The 21,662-nt window shown below is 40.9% G+C and overlaps 2 protein-coding genes across 2 annotated transcripts in view; one reads left to right on the top strand and one right to left on the bottom strand.

The window, feature by feature from the left end:
* The window catches only part of LOC111873806 (zinc finger protein 271), a 179,658-nt gene that overhangs the window by 132,314 nt on the left and 25,682 nt on the right, over window positions 1-21,662 (bottom strand). The gene's annotated exons all lie outside the window — the stretch shown is intronic.
* Window positions 10,534-16,060, top strand: LOC111873814. The gene is made up of 2 exons (XM_023868799.1): window positions 10,534-11,110; window positions 15,690-16,060. The coding sequence occupies exons 1-2, from the start codon at window positions 10,534-10,536 to the stop codon at window positions 16,058-16,060; spliced, it is 948 nt and encodes a 315-aa protein (XP_023724567.1).

Raw genomic sequence — 21,662 nt, 5'->3', positions numbered from 1 at the left:
CCCCTGTTCCACCACAAAACCCACTTGATCAGACCCGGGATCGAACCCGGGCCGCCGCGGTGGGAAGCCAGCGACTAACCGCTTGAGATATGGCGCGGCCTTATAGAATGTAACTAAAAGAAAATTTTTTATTCTATAAAAATTGCAATATTGGTGTTTTCACATTTTTCTTCTTTGGCCTTTTCTCTTCATATATTTCTTTGTAGCAACGAATTGCATTGTTTATCGTTCGGCGAATTGTAAGGCTACGTTCAATATTGGGATCAAATTCCATAATATGCTCTGACAAGGTTTCAACCATTCCAATAATTTGTTATAGTTGTTCAGCTGTTAATTCTTATGCAGGCACTTCAACAAAGTCGTCGTTGTCTAAGTTGTCCTCCCGTTCTTCATAAGCCCCGTTGTTCATCTGTGTTAATAAGTGTTTCATTATCTAGTTCATTAGTGTTCGGGTTGGTGCACTCAGTTACACTGACGGAATCTAACTCATTGAAACCAAGTTGCCGTCCAGTTTCCATTGTTATTAGTGACTTCAGCAAAATGAGTTTCAAAACCAATGAAATCACTTGCACAATGAGGTATGATATGTTTCCATACTGCCCTCATATTGCTTGCCGTTAATTCATGCCACGCTTCGCCTATAGTTTCGTTAACGTTTCTGATGTTGTAGCTCTTCCAAAATTCCGTTAAAGTAGTGCTCTCACCACCTCCTCCAGCGATAGCTGTCAGAGCTCAAGAACGAACGACCCGAGTGTAGGTACATATATATATATACAACGGGGAACCCTAGAAAAAATTGAAATATGTATCGTATCGCATAACTTTAAAACCACATAAAAATAAACCGCACAAAAAGAGACTTGACTGTATAAAGGAAAAGAAAAACTGATCATTTATGCATTAAAAATAATTTTGTGTACTAATTTTTTTGAATTTATTTTTATTTTGCTGAATTATAATTTAGTTTGTTTTGAAATTTTCAAACCGGACTATAGTGAATCCGGACTGATCGAAGCCGGACTATGCGAGGTATTGCTGTATAACGCTAGCGCTAATTCATACACTCCACAATTCACTACAGCATGTGTGGGTCCGTCACCACGGCATGGCGCGTCCTCAGGTTGCGGATGGAGGAGACGCCCTACAGATATGGAAGGAAGCTGCGAATATATTGAATAAGCAGTCTCGGACAGCCGACAAGGGGTGGTCCTCCAGCTTGGGGATTGGGAGTTGGGATAACAATGCTCACAGTAAACAATTACTTTGTTACGAAAATGAACACAATGCCTCGGACCTGGACGGATCCTCTGGATAAACGGCCTAAGCTAAAGAAAAGGGACATGAGAATTGTTACAAGGAACGCTAGGAGTTTGCATAGGGCAGGTTCGCTTAGGGCAGTGGCGGAAGAAATCTTATCTTAGAAAGATAGGATAGGATGGTATGGATTGGATTGAGGGACCAGTGGAGTGCGCTTGTGAACACGGTAATGAACCTTCGGGTTCTATAAAATGCGGGAAAATTCTTGAGTAGCTGCAGATTTGGCTTCTCCGCAAGAAGGGCTCATCTCCATAAGTAAGGAAGTAATGTGCTAAGTCTTCTAAATCTGCTGGCTTCATCAGTCGTTTCCTGCTAACGGCTTCCAAATGAGAACGTTCCCCTTAATCTGGGTTTCCGAACTATCTCCGTGCCTCAACTACCAGCTTCTAACAGTAACAGCTCACAACGACCGTAGTTTCACAATTCATACCACTCCGCTGATGCTGTTCTGGAATTCNAATTCTTGAGTAGCTGCAGATTTGGCTTCTCCGCAAGAAGGGCTCATCTCCATAAGTAAGGAAGTAATGTGCTAAGTCTTCTAAATCTGCTGGCTTCATCAGTCGTTTCCTGCTAACGGCTTCCAACTGAGAACGTTCCCCTTACTCCGGGTTCCCGAACTATCTCCGTGCCTCAACTACCAGCTTCTAAGAGTAACAGCTCACAATGACCGTAGTTTCACAATTCATATCACTCCGCTGATGCTGTTCTGGAATTTTGGTTTTGCTAATGATAAACTATGACAGGGTACAGACATTGCAAAGTTATTGACACTGACCCCGGCCAAAAAAGAAGATACAACTGGACAAACTTGTCACAATTACTTATTCTGACCACAGAAGCGGTTTCTCTCATTTCCTTCTGGCAGACGCTAAGATGAAGAATGCCTTAACCCCCAAAGCGATGGAGCCATACAAAATATGTGACGCGGGGGCAGTGTTCTTATGGGTCCGGTCTGTTGTGCCACTAATCAGCGTCTTGCCGTTATTCCGTTCGGAAGCCGATCCGGTTCACTGACTTATGTAATGGATGGCTCAGCGGGCTACTTCCTATGATGACGGAAGTGAGACAGGCGACAGCAGAAGCCAAGCAGCTCACGAGATGTCCCTTCTGTTTCGGTCTCGAGGGAAACTTTAAGAATGTAGACGTACAGCTTCCAAATTACTGTATGTATATGTATATATGTCGGAGTCAGAGTCAAAGTTACTTTCGACTGGCGGTTTACCACCAATAAGTTTGTCTTGGCGTCTAGCCCCTCGAGACCTAAGACCAGAGTTTTTTTTTTCCCCAACTGAACGCTTGGGGTAATAGTCCTTACGTGACACCCTCTCTGACGAGAGAATGGGTTTGTCTCATATGCTTGGCCTTTCGTCAAATGTATACTTCGCACATATAACACGTTACTGAAAATAATTCCTTTTGCACTTCACACAAATCCTCTGTCAGGACACTTAACAGAATTGATCAGGCCTATCTTATGTATCTATGTGTATATGGAATTTCTTTACAATTATATATACGAATCCAGTCCGTACCTCACAGGAAACACATTACGTCTCCGCTACAAAGCCCAACCGGTTAATGCTGTTTAGGGAAACAAACGTTGTTTATTGTGACAGCCATAAGGAACACACAAATAAACTTTGTGGGCAGAATGCAGAGTTTTAATACGTTAAAGTAGGTGGTACAACTTGGTTTAAAGGGTTAATTAATTTTAATGCTTGCACATTTTGATATATTGTATATTTATGTTTTAATAATTAAATGCTAACTGTCCAAACCGACAGAACATTCAAAATGTGAATATAAGCCCCATTTTAACAGTATATATGCATAATCATTCAATAAAATTATGCTATTAAATGCCGTTCCACCTGTAGATGACACAGTAATCAGGTTCGAAACAGGTAGGTGAAAATAAACATATCGAATGTTAAACGATTTTGTCGATATCGTAAAATATTTCAATGTGTATGTGTTACATACTGATGCAAAGACTTTACTACTTCAGCATCCTATCCAACGGGTTCCGAGGGCTCATTCCTCGGGGATAAAGCGGCAGGTGCAGAAGCTAATCACTCATCTCCATTTAGTGCCGAGATCTATACAGCCACTTTCTCAAACACTTTCATGGCGTAATGCTTAAATATTTAAATACACTGGACAACTTTACACTTTTTTTTTACTATCACATCCATTAGTTTCAGGTTCGTAGGCCTATAGACTTATGTATTCTTATACACTGCTGGTCACAGTGGTCGCGCGGTCTAAGGCATGTACTGTCTTCGCTCGTTCGGACGCTGAGATCGTGGGTTCGGATCTGTTTCCTGTGAGGTACGAACTGAATTCTTATATATTATTCTTATACACTGCCGGTCACAGTGGTCGCGCGGTCTAAGGCATGTACTGTCTTCGCTCATTCGGACGCTGAGATCGTGGGTTCGGACCTGTTTCCTGTGAGGTACGAACTGAATTCTTATATATCATTCTTATACTCTGCCGGTCACGGTAGACGAGCGGTCTAAGGCATGCACTATCTTTGCTCGCTCGGCCGCAGGGGTCGTGGGTTTCAATCATACTCAGGGTATGGATATTTGGTGTGTGTATGACCGCCTCTGTGGTCTAGTGGCCAGAGTTCCCGGCTACAGATCCAGAGGTCCGGGTTCGATTCCCGGCACTACCAGATTTTCTGAGAAGTAGTGTGTGTGGAACGGGGTCCATTCAGACTCGTGAATATGACTGAGGAACTATTTAAAGGAAATAGAGGCTCCGGTGTAGAAAATCGAAATTAACGGCCGCGGAGATTCGCTGCGCTGACAATGCAACACCCTCTATCCGCTAAAGTTGGCACTAACTTCGCCGACAAGCGGCGGTCGCTTTGTCGGTATAGTTCGCTTGCGGACTAAAACCAGGGACAGTTATGCGTGTATTATGTGTTCATGTTGTCCTGTGTAGGTAGCGGCATTGCGACGGGCTGATCCCCCGTCCAAGGAGACCTATCGTCTGTGAAAAATGATTACGGAACTGAATAAGAGGCCTGGAAGAGCCATTGAAAAAAAAACGAAAGAAAATTCTTGTTAAATACGTGCTGTACGTCTCTATAGATGGGCAGATTGTTGGTAATAACTTTCCTGTATGGTGATATTGCACATTATCCTTTCAAAGTGATCACTATAAGTTTCAAGGGAAGCGCGCAGTACCTGCTGCTAGTGGCTGTACAAGAAATTAGTCTACAGCTCGATAGAAAGTCGGAAATAAACGATGCTTTTTTTTCATATCTGTACCAAGCCTCTGGACCAGACACACAAGAGGTAATTCCTCGCCTTGACCTTGTCCTGGCTTCCATGCAGCTGACCACATGTCCTATAAAGGTAATATAAAGAAACCAGTACTTAACACGATTTCTCTAAAAAGAAACTTAAAGTTAATGTGTTTTACTCTTGTGGATATTAACTTGTTCCTGACGAAAATCAGGCGAGAGTGGATTGTAATGGAACACATCAGGCCCAGATATAGGCAGATGATGTTAATTTATTGCGAGACAAATAAATAACATAAAGAATATTATAAAATACCTATTAGATGACATTAATGACGTTGGTCTGGACAAAATGGCAGAGAAAAAGCAATACTAATTAGCTAAATTCAAGAAAGAATCATGATATAACGGTAGATAACAGACTCTTCGGGAAATGGGTTAAATATTCAAATATTTGGAAGAGATAATAAATCAAAATTAGTATAAGCAAGATAATTAATAGCAGTGGTTGTTCTCGCTCATTTCTGAACTTTTGTTTCCTCGTCTCCTGTGTAAAACGCTTAAAAATAAAACATGTACCTACTTATGGCTTAGCAACGGGTCTATACACCACACTATTCAAATTGATCAGAATTAGTGGGAATGTGGAAAAGCGACAGATTACGGACTCGACTATCGAATTAAATAGCGTGGAATTTCCCTGAACAGACTGAGAAATACCATGATAAACTGAGTTCCGTCCCCGAGATTCGAACTTAGCACCTCACGAATAAAACTCAAGAGCGTGCAACTATACCAACCTGTTCCGGTCATGCAAGATACGAACGTGTAAGATACAAGGATCTCACTGTGTAGATACTATCTTGAGGAATGTGAGGCCGTAAAATCCGATAGAACTTTACGGATGTTTCGAAGAGATCGACGCTGAATATGGCGGTAGTGCGAACTTCTGCCACACTGCACGGCGTCATATCCTAAGAAGATATTATTCTTCAAGAATTGTCTTTCTTTTTCTTCTGTAATTGGCACAAAATTCATTAGAGCAAGACAAATATGTTAAGTACCAAAAACGTAATTGAACCATATTATTTTTAACAATTCTGTAACTATTAACTTTATTATAACTATTATTACGTACATAATAAATGGGAATCTGCAAATCCTGGAACAGAGGAACACAAAGGCCGGCCGTGAGAGTTGTGTAATAAGTTTCATGATGTCAGCAGAAACCAGGCCGCGCATTAAGTCCGTATTTCAATGTTGATACATCTGAAATGTCTGCCTCTAAGAAGGAGGCCAAAGCGAACCGAGAGCGGTCTAATGGCCTCCCAGAACAAAGCAGCAGCAGGAGCACTGATTATGGAAAATGCTGCCTATTCCCGTAATAAGGGTAACCTCATTATATCCTCCCGCAGCTTCCTGCTTCTCATCTGAGACACACGTGTGCTGATGCATCAGAATTGACAACTTAAATTTTGGTAGAGGACAAAATCATGACCAATCAGTGTGTGTGAAAGACACAAAAGATGTACTTAAATACTGAGGTATAACTTTACATTGTTACAAAGGCTACGGGGGTACGAGGTTGCGTGGTTGCTTGAGGCACTATGCTACAAGCCAGAAGGTCGCGGGTTCGAGTTCCGATGAGGTGGACTTTTTCAACTGAGCTAATCCTTCCAGCCGAACTATGACCCTGGGGTTGAAACAGCCTCTTAACAGAGATGAGTACCAGGAATCTTCCTGGGGGATAAATGGTGGCCGGCGCGTAAGGCTGACAACCTTACCGCCGTCTGTGAGTCGATTGTGTAGAGAAAGTGTGGGAGCCTCGACGTCTCATAACCCTATTGGCCTCCACGGCCTGTTACAGGGATAGCTTTACTTTACAAAGGCTACACATCTATGGACATTTAGTCTACTTTTCGTCTATCAGACCTAAAAGTCTGTGACGATGGTACATTAGTACAAATATTATGTTTCTGGGCATTATCAATTGTCTTGAATTTATCTAAAACACGACCTGTTCATTTTTAAAAACACAACGTTTCGGAGACTGAATTCTGTCTGCGTATTCAGGGTAAACCCTACTCAGTTGGGACAAATCAATAGAGCTAGTTCCTGTCTCCGGAGACGGAGACAAAATTCAGTCTCCGAAACTTTGTGTTTTGAAAAATAAACATGACGGTTTTTAGATAACGTCAAGATGATGCATAATGTCCAAAAACATAATATTTGTACTTTTCGTCTCTGATACACCTTTAGCTGTAGAGGGAGCTGGGATAGCTCAGTCGGTATAGAAGCGGTCTACGGGCTTGATGGCCGAGGATTCGGGATTGATATCTTGTAGAGGAAAGATATTTTTCGCTTCTCCGTAGCGTCAAGACCGGCTCTGAGGCCCATCCAGCCTCCTGACCAATTACACAGCGCGATATTTCCCGGGGATTAAGTGGCCGGAGCATGAAGCTGACCACTCACTTTTATCCGGTGCCCAGTTTAAGAATACATGTATGTCTCCACTCTCACGTTACGTTTGCAAGGCGTGAGCCTTAGTTAAACACAGAGGAAGTTAAAGTTAAAAGTTAAACACACTTTTACTTCAACTGCAGTTATGTCATTTGTTTTCGAACATACTGTTTGTTGAAGAAAGCAGTCTTCTGGGATTTGGCACCGTGTATATGTGGTGTTAACCGACGTTTCGGAGGAACGTATCGCCTCCATCTTCAGGGTAGAAGAAAAGTCTGCTTTTACCGGTTCTCACGGTCTCTTCGCTTGCAGATTTCTTATATTTTTTCTTCTACCCTGAAGATGGAGGCGATACGTTCAACCGAAACGTCGGTTAACACCACATATACACGGTGCCAAATCCCAGAAGACTGCTTTCTTCATAGTCACCGCCGTGAAAGCCTCAAATCTTACATACTGTTTGTCGCAATGTCGTCTTTGAAATATACTGGCTGACAACTAAAATCGGCCACGATAACGTAAGGCAATAAATGAAAAAGAAAGGAAAAGAATTGACGAGTAACAATGGTTTTAAGTTGGGAAAAAGTACCAAACCACAAATTTCTAGTATCTGGACCCACAATAAGGGCTTTTGGAGAAACATTTAAAACCTGCATAAAAGTGCCCAATGTTACGCAAGAGTTTCCGCCTCTTGAGCACATGAAATTATATACTCGTACATATATAGTGTAGTCGTAGCTGAAACTCATCTACTCGTACATATCACATACATACATAATACTGCATACTTTACCGTAACGCACAGTTCCGTATTTTATCGAATTCAGTACATCCATTCATAACTCTCTTCATTATATCAACTGATTACGCCAGCAGCCAGTTTTCTTCTAAATCGGAAAAGCTAGTTTTTCATAGGGAGGGTGGAGACAGCCACAAAATTTGCTTAGAAAAATACGTTTAAGCAGTATAAAATTAATTTCACATATCGCCTCTTGTATTCGGGATAGAAAAATTCATTTTTTAAAAACAATTTTTATTTTTAATATTGAAATTTGTTTGCTTTCTTTCTTTTTAAAACTATGTTTTGTTTTTCCACCTATGTTTTTTTTTTTGTTTTCATCCACCCTGATGGTGCCCGTGCAATTAAACACACCAATTAACTCAATTAGTTTATTGCATTAATTACTTATGTGTTCATATTAGTCATTAATTTACTTTATCCAGTCATACCATTCGTACGTTTATATCAGTCACTCCTCCAATTCATATTGTCATGGCTGTTGCATACCTGCTTATTTAGCGGTCGTTGCCTAGCAATTGGTCTACATACCACACAGTATTATTTATTATCAATTTCCTAGCCTGAATTTATTTATTAACTCGTTCTCTTAAGATAGTAAATAACTTAATTAATTCTGTTTCGTAAGTTTCGTCCACTCATTCTCTTTGTTCATTAATTCCAGTCATCAATTTAACCAGACGATATTTCAATAATATCATCGAAAGATCTTACCTGAAATTTACGTCTGTATTTCCGAGAAAGAAAGACGAATAAATAAACTCAGGAAAAGGATAAGAGAAGAAGAAAAAGAGAAAGGAGGGAGAGAGATGAACTAGGAAACTGATAAGTAAGGAAGAGGAACCATGTTTACTTAGTGTAATATGAAGACCAGACAATTTAAATGTAAATTAAATTATTAATTTATTGCCTAGTTTCATCATTAAGCTGCAAGTGATATTACAATCCATCCATCTTCCTGTGCAAGTGTTACAGAAGTGATATCACGTTTAAAACATTTTAAATACAAAATATTTATTAAAATCAACGCGAAAATGGTACAGTATTACTTTTATTCTTATCTGCATACTTTAACAGCGATAACTGACAAGATCGTGACTAATAAATTAGGAGGAATGTGACAGGGAATGGCAGGGGACAACTTCTCAAATACTGTGTCATTACTTTCTACAAAGAACGAGACAAACCAGAACAGTGGTACCCTGCCCGTGATTTCCAGAATACGGAATCAAAAGTACTCAAATTTACTAAAACTTACACCTCACATTTACCCAACCTTTTATAACTGATCGATTCACGGACTGATCTGGGACTATTTAACATTATTCTTTACGTTCATACACTGTACAGCATCGAATTATTGGGTAATTAATAACAAAAACTCCAAAACATACGGGCCATAAGAGGCCACGACCTGTTTTCAGAAATCAGCCTATATTTAACAGGACGGCCTTGTGAAAACAACGCAAGATCTTATTCCGACTAACAGGTTCATGGTTTATTTTATTACGCTGTCAGTATCTAGACTTAGAATAATCAAGTCAAGGTGGATGAGGTGGACAGGGCATGTAGAACGAATGAGGGAGAAGAGGAATGCATATACGGTATTGAAAGTCAGAAAGAGAGAGATCACTGGGAAGACCAAGGCGTAGGCGGTCGGACAATATTAAAATAGATGTTAGAGAGATAGGATGGGATGGTATGGATTGGATTGATCTGGCTCAGGATAGGGACCAGTGGAGGGCTCTTGTGAACACGGTAATGAACCTTCGGGTTCCATAAAATGCTGGGAAATTCTTGAGTAGCTGCACAACTGGCAGCTTCTCAAGAAGGGCTCAGCTCCATGAGTGAGTGAGTATCTAGACGATACAGCATCGGAACGATAGGACGACTGGTGAATAAATTAAAAGGATTTGGAAGGAGCCGCTCGTGATATAATCGAGGCACCATGTTAGAATTTGTCTACATGGAACGAGGGAAAAGAAACACACAAAAACTTCTGTCAGGTTAGCCGGTGTCCTGGTCGAGATTCGAAGACAACACCTCCTGAATACAAGCCTAGAGATATACCGTTACAGCATCGTATTCGATATGAGAGAACGTAAGCCAGAATTCAAACAAGTGACCCCCCACCCCGAAATGATACAGCAGCAAACACAGGTTAATTCATCTTCTGACACTTTCCTGTAAGGGAGGGAACTTTCCCTGGTTCTTGTTGGGCCACTGCATACATTCTGGTTCACTACCAGAGCTGGGTCATCTAGCCCATATGCCCACACTTAGCACATGAACATAAACTACATACAATAAGAAAAAGAAAAATGCAACAAGACCTGCTGGGCGGAACCAGGTTACTTGTGAGTTAGCGGAAGAAAGTTGGTCCAAGTTTACATTAATGAACGAACCAGGTTCTTGTCCGTGAAGAGAGGGAGGGGAAGTAGTAATTCCCTCTAGAGGTAACGCACCTGCACACTGGCCAGTAGCAACAGTCCCACCACTCCTCTCCCGACAAGCCATCACTCCTTGTTATTACCTGAGGAGAATGCGCATGTTTTCACTCATATCTGGAATACTACTTGTGGTTTTGGGGGGGGGGGTCAACAGGAGAGAAGTTACTACCATCTTTATATAAGACAAAGTTCTTTAGCGCTGTCCTTCACAAAACAAAGTTCGGGTCATTGCTACAATATATCTCTTCAGCATGGCTTTGTGGCGTGCGTTGCTACTGTCTGGTCTAGCGGTAAGCATTTCTGTGGCCTTACCAGCAACACAGGAAGGAGTACCCGCCGTGTCTCCGCCCGCCAATGAAGCACGAGGATTCCAACAACAAAGTCGTAACTCCATCCAAAACAGTGACGATGTCATGAACAGCATCTACAGTGACTGTCTCAAGAAAGATTCGGTTTCTTGCGTAAAATACAAGCTGTTTTCCTTTGTAGATAAGGTACTAGGAAGTAAAGAGAGCTTCACGTTGACAGAAGGTGTCACCGTGGTCAAGAATGCTGGATCTCCACCGGAAGTCTCGGGAGATGGAGGCCCAAGAGCAATTGCAGGAGGCAATGAAGAAACCAATAAAGATTTTGAGAGTATGATTGTCAACAGAGTTGAGAGGTTCCTGAAGACGCACACCCTCAAGGTAGATCTTAAAGGAAATGAAGTGTTGAAGGCGGTGACTTCTGCAGGTAGAGCTCTTGAAGATGCAGCCGACAGCCTCGGACTGACGGAAGAGGAAGAAGTGGAGGACGGCCGTGACGCCAGCGAAGAAAGAGGAAAGAAAAGTAAGTTTCGAAGTATAAAGACTTGTAATTCGAGAATTATCAGTAACAATGAAACATAATACACTGAAGTTAATAATACGGAATAAGTAATAATTTCTAAGTTACTTTACGCTATATTTAACAACGCTGACAGTAAAGCACAACATCGAACGGTACGGCATTTATGAGTAACGAATTGTAAAGGACGTGAAAGGAAGTGGTCTTGGCCTACTTTAAGGTTCAATCCCAGCATCAGCATGAAGGGATTGAGGAAAACTGAGATAGGCGGGTTCCCGACCGAGTTTTGAAGCAGTAGGGTTACCAGCTCAGTGACCATTCCTATAAAACTGATAATTCTATTTGCATGTATACTAATAAGTTAAAATTCACAGACAAAACTAGACGCTAGTAAGGAGGTTGGTTTAGAAGTAAACACAGAGAAAACTAAGTACATGTTGCTGTCTCGTCACCAAAATGCAGGGCAAAATCATGACATAAAGATAGGTACAGATGTTCTGAAAATGTGGCAGAGTTCATATATTTGGGAACGACTATAACAAATCAAAACCTGGTTCAGGAAGAAATTAAGAGGAAACTGAATTCGGGTAATGCTTACTACCCCTCATAAGGTTATACTGTAGCGTACTGTAGCATCTTATTAATTAATTAACAAACGTGTCCGATTTTTCGTCTTACATGCAACATTTTTAAAAATTTTGTTTAAAAGTTGCTACATATACACAATGAGTCTTTTATATCTATTTAAAACCACACTGTTCACTACATGTTTCGACCGTCATTGGTCATCATCAGGTGTTTAAAAATGTTCTGTGTTTGCGTTTTGAGCTTCTAATGTTTGATGTGTAGCCCTGTCACATATTCGTGTTTTTCGACGTGCTGGGTGTTTCCTCCTGCTGCGTTGAGTCCAGACCACGTGCTCTACACATTACAATATCAAGTTTCGTGAAGATTGGTTTAGACATTTAAGTAACATTAAGGTTATTACCTGAAGTTTCAAGTTTATTTTGGCTCGAAATTCTGCCCTTCTGTCCTGGAAATTGTTGGTCTCAGAGTTCCTGCTCGGTATATCAGAGATTTTGCATTGTTCAATGTCTGCTCCTTATTTAAAAATTGTCCCTCTGCTAGATGCGCAGCAGCTGCTAATGTTGTCTGCAGGGAGGTTGACGTATTCGGAGCCAGGAATGTTCTACCCAAACAAATTTTAAATATAGTATAACTGCTAGTATTTTTATTATTTGCATGTCCAATGAAACAAAATGAATTATTATTATCATCCTCTGAAAATCTATACTATTCATTTCTTAATTAAATATTTATGTTTCATTCCTCAATTCGTAATAACACTTAGTTTAATGATAATGAAATTATTATCACTGTTATAATTATAAGTTACTTGTTTGTTTACTTTTACTTTTATTCATTATTATTTCTTCCAAGTACTTACCTGTAATTTGTATTTTACTTTTAATAAGTTTGTCTATAATGTAATTCATTCATCTGCACTGTGCTGTGTCTGTAATTGGCCTTACGGCTGTTGACTCGGCACATTAATAATAAAGAATTGAATTGAATTGAACAATATGAGAGTTTGCAGTGTTGGATTTATGAAGCAAGCCACTGAGATGACCTCAGGTGTCATGACACACACAGAAGTTTCATGAAGACCGGTCGAAGCAATAAAGTAGTGTTTAGCTTATTTGCTCAATAATTTGAGATGCTGTGACACTGGTATTATTGGGAGGAGAAGAATATGAAGTAGGCCACTCAGATAGCTCCAAGTGGCATGATACACGTACATACCAAGTTTCATGTAGCTCTCTTAAGTAGTTCAAAAGTTTTTATTGGGGATATCCATACAGACAGAGACAGCAAGGTGATCTCATAAGCCTACTTCTACTTTTAAAAATAAGGAAATTGGACTAAAGTGTATTATAAACCCAATTTTACAGCTACGGAAGGGAAGCTTCGTTATGCTTTATCAGTAATCATTTCCACTATAACGAGAATTTGTGAATATTCTCCAATAGATTTTATAATGATTCATGTAGTAGTCTGATGAGTTATGAAACCGCATAATTTTGTAGGTGGCTAAAAACGTTTCTGAGGAATATGCTTCATCCATCTTCAAGGTAGACGAGGCAGGTGTTCCTCCGAAACGTCGGTAACCATCCACAAAACTATGAAGTGTCATAACCCAGAACACGAGAATGTGAACTGCAAATTTTTGATCTCAGAATTATAAGACGCATGGAGCACGCTTCTATCGAGTCCAGACCTCACCAATCACAATACAGGAACGCTAGCACTAGCCTGATACAACTGCTATAGCAAAGCAACTACCTACAGGCATAAGTATGTAATACGTAAAGGTAACCTGTGCTTAACCCTTTAGAGACTTAGAGAGAGAGAGAGAGAGAGAAGAGATAGAAAGTGGTGAGGCAGTGAGAGATACTGCATCTGGCGGCGGAGATAGAAACTATTTTTCGGGTTTTGAAGGTTCCCAGACAGTGCTCGCTTGTCCTTCCGGTAGAGGTAATGCATATGATCAGAGTTATTTTTTATGACGCCGGAAAGGCAGCATTCAACTGAAATTATGATTGGGAGAGCTATATTAGGGCGAAACTTTGATGTTACCATTGGGAGAACTGCATGTGAAGCAAGAAATACAACATGGAATTTGGGTACCAACTCAGCATTTGCTCTTGGACCAGTGTAGGGCTCTTGTGAACATTCTAATGAACCTTTGGGTTTCATACAATGCTGCAAAATTCCTGAGTAGCTGAGGGACTAGTGGTTTTTCAATATGGACTCAGCTTCTAGAGCGACACTGTGACATGTGTATCCTCGTGACACGAAAGGCGGAGCACATGTAGAACAAGGTTTATCAGGAACCTGGTTAGGGTTCAGTGGGTCACACATGGGCCATAACATCGCTATCTTCCACGCCGGATGTCAGCGTTTAAAGTTCCATTCGAATCATTCACACGAAACTGCTCCAACTGAGATTCGAAGCCAGCGGAAATCAATTCCTTGTTAACGTTCCGGTCTTCTTAACTTGCAATTCAATGACTCTGTATTCATTTACTAATCTCCACACGTTTTCTGTTTTTAGCTTATTTTCTTAAAGTAAGCTTATGCGATCTCCATTCTATCTGTTTGTGTCCCCTCTTCCTAACTGAAACAATCTTTATGAAACTTGGTATATATATCATGGCACCTGAGCCCATCTCAACCGCCTACATCATAAATGTCTGTGTGTCTCCTCCTATAGGCAACGGCTTAGTAAAGACGTTCCCGCGACAATGAATACACTCAACAATGTAAGAATTGTTGGACGCGTTATATTCTATGCGGTACGTGTCCTATCAAAGGACAATATGTGAATCTGTGTATTCCCACATGGTTGCTAGGTAACAACTCAGTAAAGACGTTCAAGTGGGAACGAAGAATTGTTGGAGGAATCGTTTTCTATGCAGTCCGTGTAGAACGTTAGTTGTTTCCAGGACTTTTTGTATTTTATTATTAAATAATTGTTGTATAGACGGATAATATATACCGTGATTCTGTTCTTCGCTGGATATAACATTCATTCATTAAAAACAAAAAACAAACACCTCCGTGGTTTTAGTTAGCAAGCGAAATATACCGACCGAGCGACTAACGCTTGTCGGCGTAGTTAGTGACAACTTTTGCGGATAGAGAGTGTCGCGTGGTCAGCGCAACGGATCCCCACGGCCGTTAATTTAGGTTTTCTATACCGAAGCCGCTATTTCCATTCAAGTAGCTCCCCAATTATTCTCACGAGGCTGAGTGGACCCCGTTCCAGACTCATTACTTCTCAGAAAATCTGGTAGTGCTGGGAATCGAACCGGACCTCTGGATCTGTAGCCATGAACTCTAACTACTAGACCACAGAGGCCGTCTAACATTCATTCATTCATTCATTGCAGATACATATATATTACGTAGAACTGCTGTCTTTTTGGGGTAACCTCTCCCAGACGACACAGCGTCACACTCCAACGGACTCCCGTCTTAATATCCACTATCGTGAAAATCCCAAACCTATTTTAGATTTTAGGTTCTCATATGAAGAATGTTATCTTCCGGCGTGCAGTCTGGTAGAAGTTAATTGACGTTTTCGAGGAACGTATTGCCTCCAGTTTCAGTATTAAAATGTAAGCCACGTAAGCAAGCAACCAACCAACTGCCTGTTGTCTACATCTTGGTGATTTTGGGAGGGGAGGGGGCGAGTCAGAAGAACTGCGCGCGCAGAATCTACCGTGGTCTCAGGACGTAGCTGTTCATCACGATGCCGAAATAAAACCGCGGATATGGTAGAGTTTATGATGACAGCCACATAAACAGGCAGGAATGAGGGTTATTCTGACATGTTTCGTAGTGTTCCTCAATTATTTCAGGTGAATACTGAGACAGAGCCTTGAAGTAGGCCACAACCGCTTCTGGATCAGTCTTTCCTGTTTACTGAACATAACAATTTAATACCCTCTGCAAATAACACAGTGTCCCAGCATTACCACACAACAAGCTTATAACACAATGTCTCATGTTTTCCCAGAGAAGGTCAAGATGTTGCTGCCTCTTCTGTTAGCCCTGAAACTGAAGGCAGCTGCACTTATTCCTCTGTTCCTGGGCGCCATTGCACTGATTGCCGGTAAAGCCCTGCTGATCGGCAAAATCGCATTCATAATTTCCGCTATTATCGGCCTGAAGAAGCTCCTGTCACAACAGAAGAGTGTCACGTATGAGATAGTCAGCCACCCGCATCACAGCAGCAGTCATCATGAGTCATACTCGTCAGGCGGAGGTGGATATGGCGGAGACCTCGGTCTTTACGGCGGGAGTGGCAGCGGCGGTCACGGAGGGTGGGGAAGGAGCGGCGTGGATGCCCAGCAATTGGCTTACCGCGGCTACCAGCAGGCCTCTTAATGTAAGTGCCAACACAGTTCCATGGAGCTGTGTCCTTCAGAAGCTAATATTTGCTTAATTAAGACATTCTCAGTATTTTATGGAACCAGAATGTTCGTTACCGTGTTCACAAAAACCCGCCACTAGTCCCCATCCTGAGTCAGATGAATCTAGTCTGCAACCCCCAGCGCATTTCCATAGATCCATTTAAATACTGTCACGTGGTAGTGCCTATAGGCGGGGTTTGGATTGGTAATCGGATTTATTGAACACTTACACTCGTAAATACGGGTAACTAAGTCTCATTGAGTTACACACTACACAGATCACTATAACTAAAGCATACAAAGTATTCTCAGTCTTCACTAGCTGTTGCTTAGTAGCGGCTTTCAACGGCAAACATTCCCTTTCCTCTGGGTTCCCGAACTGTCCCCGGCCTCAGCTACCACCTTCTTACTTCTCACAACTGCAAATCTCAACTGACCGGACAACAACTGAAGTCAGTTCAAAGTCAAAGTTACGTTACGATCGACGGTCAGTCAGCTAGTCTTGCTTTGGTGTCAAGCCCCATCTGGGGATCAAGACCGGATTTTTATTAGTCAGACAACTGCGGGTTTGTTGATGTGGGGCCCCCTCTCTGATGAGAGAACCCGTTTACAACTGCTGCTGACCTCGCCAGGGCAGTAATTCTCGGGTCCGAGTCCCGCGGGACTCATGATCATATTTTACTGTCTCAGGTTCGAGACTCTTCCATCTTAGAGGGCCAGGTCCCAGTATTAATATCCCCAAGGAGCAGGGTGGCCCAATTATACCCCCAGGTACCGGCTTATTTTTTAGTCGCCTCGTAACACTCGCAGGGCTATAGTGGAGGTATTCGAACCCGCCTCCACGCGGAGATTAATCAACTAAACTGCTAGTTCTCGTTACACAGCCCTGGCACGGATCACACTGAAAACGTCAAATAATTATTGCGTGTTCTCTTGTTGCCGGGAAAACAACGCGTCCACAAAGATGTTCCTTAGCAACGGCCGTTGTACTGTCGCCTGTTTACAGGCTGTTGCATGTCACAACATAATCTGACCACCTACGTTCATTCTTCCTAATTGTTTCCTGCCTTCAGTTTTCCTTTCCCGAAGTTTGTACGCCTGCTAGATGCCCTACCCATCTCATCTTCCTTGATTCGATCACTGTAATAACATGGAAATAATATACGGTTATAGAACGAATTCCAAGGTAAAACAAAAAATCACATGGGTAAATATACACAGACGGAAGATGATCGTTCACGTGTTATTTGATCCACACAAAAGAGTTAGCCTACTTCGCATGTGAATGTAGCAGTATACAGGTTTTCAAAGGCACACAAAACTATGACCATACTGACGAACAAAGGGATTTGTCTTGGTTGCATATACAGATAAAAGAATTTTCCATGGATATTTAATAAAAAAGACCGATTCCGTGGCTTCATTCATGAAGAACAGCATTATATGACCACAGTAATAAAATCTATTCATGACCTTAATCGCGAAATTTGTGCAGTTACATTTATAAAGATAAAATCTGTTGTAGAGTTTTTCATGTACAAAAACATATGCTGTAACCAGATCCGTGAATAAAAGAATTTGCTGCGTCCTCATTCATAAATAAAATACAATTCCGGGGACACTTTCATGAATAAAAGAATTCCACATTCAATAAAAAACTCCGTGGCGTGTAGTCAGTAACCGAATTATACCGACTGAGCGACCGCCGATTGTCGGCGAAGTTAGTGACAACTTTAGAGGATAGAGGGTGTTGCGTGATCAGCGCAACGGATCCCCACGGCCGTTAATCTGTTTTATAGGACGGAGCCGCTATTTCCTTAAATAGCTCCTCAATTATCCACGCGAGGCTGAGTGGACTCCGTTCCAGACCCACTACTTTTCAGAAAATCTGGTAGCGCCGTGAATCGAACCCGGGACCTTTAGATTTTCTGAGAAGTAGTGGGTCTAGAACGGGGTCCACTCAGCCTCGTGAGGATAACTGAGGAACTATTTCAAGGATATAGTGGCTCCGGTCTAGAAAATCGAGATTAAAGGCCGTGGGAATTCGTTGCGCTGACCACGCGACACTCTCTATCCGCTAAAGTTGGCACTAACTTCGCCGACAAGCGACGGTCGATCGGTCAGTATAGTTGGCTTGCGGACTAAAAGCACGGAGTTTTCTTATAAAGTGAATTTTTAAACGATGATTCATCAAAATTAATTAGGTTATGTGATTGTATTTGTTACATGTAAAGTAATACTGTAGCNAGTGCCAACAACAGTACCGAAAATACTCTATTATTTGTACAGATAATTTTATTCTAACATAATTTATTGTTAAACATTATTCAGTTATATTTATTAGTATTATAAACTGCTGACATGACGTTTATACGTATCCTGACGTCATAACTCCGTAACAACGGACAATGACCAGTGCTCGAAGGCGACAGGCATTAGTGACTATGAGAATAACTTACGTTTGACCACTTATTACGTAAATGACAAAACTTCTCACGTATGCAACCCATACAGGCTTTTTAGACACTTAAATAACACTACTTAATAGAAAATATCTAGGCTATCATATTCCCATTAATAAAGTTGTCTCTGTACTTAATGATTCCCATAAAAGTAAAAAACAAAACCTCAGTAATATAACTCTGAAGTGAGCCATGAAACTTCTGGTGATAATGTAGGATTTGAGGTTTTCACGGCGGCGTCTATGAAGAATGTCGTCTTGTGGGTTGTGCGACGTGTAGATATTGTATAAACCGACGTTTCGGGGGAAACGTAACGCCTCCATTTTCAAGGTAGAAGAAAAAATAAAAAAATCCGCCAGCTCACGCTGGTTTCTCGCTCACGGATTTTTTCATTTTTCCTTCTACCCTAAAGATGGAAGCGATGCGTTCCTCCGAAACGTCGATTTTTACAATATATACAAGGCGCCACATCCCAGAAAACGGCATTCTTCTGGAGATAAAATTACGGTGCATGTCCATAAGACAAAGACTGCATACTCACAAGGCCCTGTAGTCATGCAGGCCACAACGTCAGGGATTTAAAGGGCCGAAGTATGTGTAGAAAGATGTTCACATTCTTCAACAATCCTAAACGCCTCCAGGGCTTGGTACTCAGGTACAGGGGAACATTTTATAATTTCTTTAACCTTATACGTTTTAAGTAATGCATGTAATATGTATTAAAGGTCATCTTTTATTGGCTATGATCAGTTTGACTATAGAATATTAGCATTTCGGACGGAAACCGTTTATGTTTTGTCTGCCTAATCCGTCATTTAAAATAATTACGCCATCTATAAGACGGGAATGAGTGTTCTATATTAATTCTAGTCTGGGTATTGCCTCAACATTGACTTTTCATTTTTACTAATATACCGATACATAATGAGTTACCTATTCCTAAATCCTGTCGACATAAACACCAAATGATATTTTTATTTGTATTTTTGTTAGTAAAAATTTTAGGACCAATTGTTACCACTTTGTCTAGCTTAATAGTAGGCCCCATGCATACAGGGACAAACAGTACGCTTAACTCGCAGGGACCAGTAATATGACCAGCGGGACTAAAGCACGCAAGCGACTATCAGCAGTAGGCATTTCAGACCAATAGAAAGCATACGAGGACCATAGTACGCAAGTGAAGGACAGGAATGCGCATACAAGGACCAATAGTACGCATGTGAAGGACAGGAATTCGCATACAAGGACCAGTAGTACGCATGTAAGGACCAATAGCACATATGCTAGAGCCAACATTGTTCACAAGAGAACCATTAGCATATAGACAAGGACAATAGCATGTATTTGACTAGTAATACGTTTAAAATGACCAGTTGAAGTACACAGACTTAACAGAAAATACCAAAGATTTTACCTCCCATATACAATTTTTTATATTTTTTCACTTTTCAATATACTATACGATTGAAGAAAGTGAACTGTTGAATTTGCTGTAACATGCATGAAATGTTATACTTTTCTCTTGCATTACAATACTGGAAGAAAATTAAGATATTACGATATTACAACGAGAAATGCTGGCAATTTTCATGAAAAAAATGACACAATTTTAGGACGAAGACTACATACTAAACGTGAAGCTACAGTAGACTTGTGAAACAATCATACTTTTAACAGTTTCATATTTTGTTATATACATATTTTTATTAAACTGATGAACAATATATTTGTTTTATTCATAAATGGCCAGAATTTGAATCCCAAGAGCAACAACCTCAATCAAAAAGGACAGCGAGGGTAAAGTAGCTGGAGCGCGAAGGCGACCATTTATATCTAAGTAATGATGGTGTCTAGAATTTGTGGAAATATACCTACACTCTCCTACACACGCTCATACTGTGTTTCTTTAGGAGGGGGGTTCGTAATTGTATATTCTGTATAAAACCAATCCAAAATAAATATAAATGAACTCCTTGCTTCAAATCTGCGTGTAACACAAACAGTGATTCACTCGAGTGACTCAATTCGATCACAACACTTTCAAGTATTTCACAATAAAATACATGAAACATTACGGCTTCCCAGAATTATGAACATAGCATTGACTTTCGACGAAACCTTGAAGTTCGCCAGTAGCTTATGTTAACCCTCTGACAAAGGCAGATTTATATCGAGAGGTAGCTCGGCTGTCCATCCGTACTGATGAAATGGAGTAACCGTAAATTTCCGTGATCGGTTCTAGATGCGTTAAAATACTTAATAAGAATTTCGAGAACTATCTGAGTGACTTACTTAAGAATTGATGATGGGCTCAGGTACCAAATATATAATTATTGATTATGCAAGATTTCCGTAAGGTCAATACAAGATAGTGCTCTGTTGACCTTATCACCTACTCACACCTCATAATTCTGGTGCCAAAAAAATCCCATTTCAGATATGCATCCCCTTATGTTTCCACATGATATATTCTCAAGAGGTTTCCCATCAAGCTCTGTGAGCATTTATCGTCTCTCTTATAAATTATTATGTCCAGTTGCTTACAATGATTTCACTACCGTAACATGGTTTATATGTGTGTCCTTTTCGGTCCTGAACGTACAAACGTATCCGGGTTGGTAATATTCAGTGATCGGTTCTTGCATGAGAATGAGCAAAGTGGATGAGGAGGTGTAGAGGATAAAGAAAAGGCTAGAAGAAGAAACAGGCAGAGATGTAAATGAGGGGAAGATGATAGAAAATAAAAACAAATCTAACAATTTTGTATTAATTCCATACTTGCATTCATCAGCTTTCTCCTCCTATGATATTACTCATTGCTTGTGTCTGAAGTGGAGACAATGGATTTCACTTGTTATTAACATCTCTCACGTTATTCTGGGAGCCGGGATAGCTCAGTATAATCACTAGGCTAATGCTTTACTACTGGCGAATCGGGGTTCGATTCACGGCAGAGGGACAGATTTAACTATTCATACAAGAGGTTCGAACCCGGTTTCAGGGCCCACACAGCCGGGAACTCAATCACAGGTGCAAAAGCGGTGGGCGCGTGAAGCTGATCACTCACCTTCATATAATGTCCAGATTAAGAATGCGTGAAGTTGTACCTTT

Source organism: Cryptotermes secundus, unplaced genomic scaffold (genome assembly GCF_002891405.2).
Source record: "Cryptotermes secundus unplaced genomic scaffold, Csec_1.0 scaffold215, whole genome shotgun sequence".
Classification (NCBI taxonomy): Eukaryota; Metazoa; Arthropoda; class Insecta; order Blattodea; family Kalotermitidae; genus Cryptotermes; species Cryptotermes secundus.
The sequence above is the reverse complement of the archived record's forward strand: the minus strand, read 5'-3'. Positions and strand labels throughout refer to the sequence as shown.

Bases quoted from the DNA above. Each gene is read 5' to 3' on its own strand.
- LOC111873814 (XM_023868799.1), top strand. From the start codon at position 10,534: ATGGCTTTGTGGCGTGCGTTGCTACTGTCTGGTCTAGCGGTAAGCATT. The intron at 11,111-15,689 runs GTAAGTTTCGAA...ATGTTTTCCCAG, and splicing joins CGAAGAAAGAGGAAAGAAAA to AGAAGGTCAAGATGTTGCTG.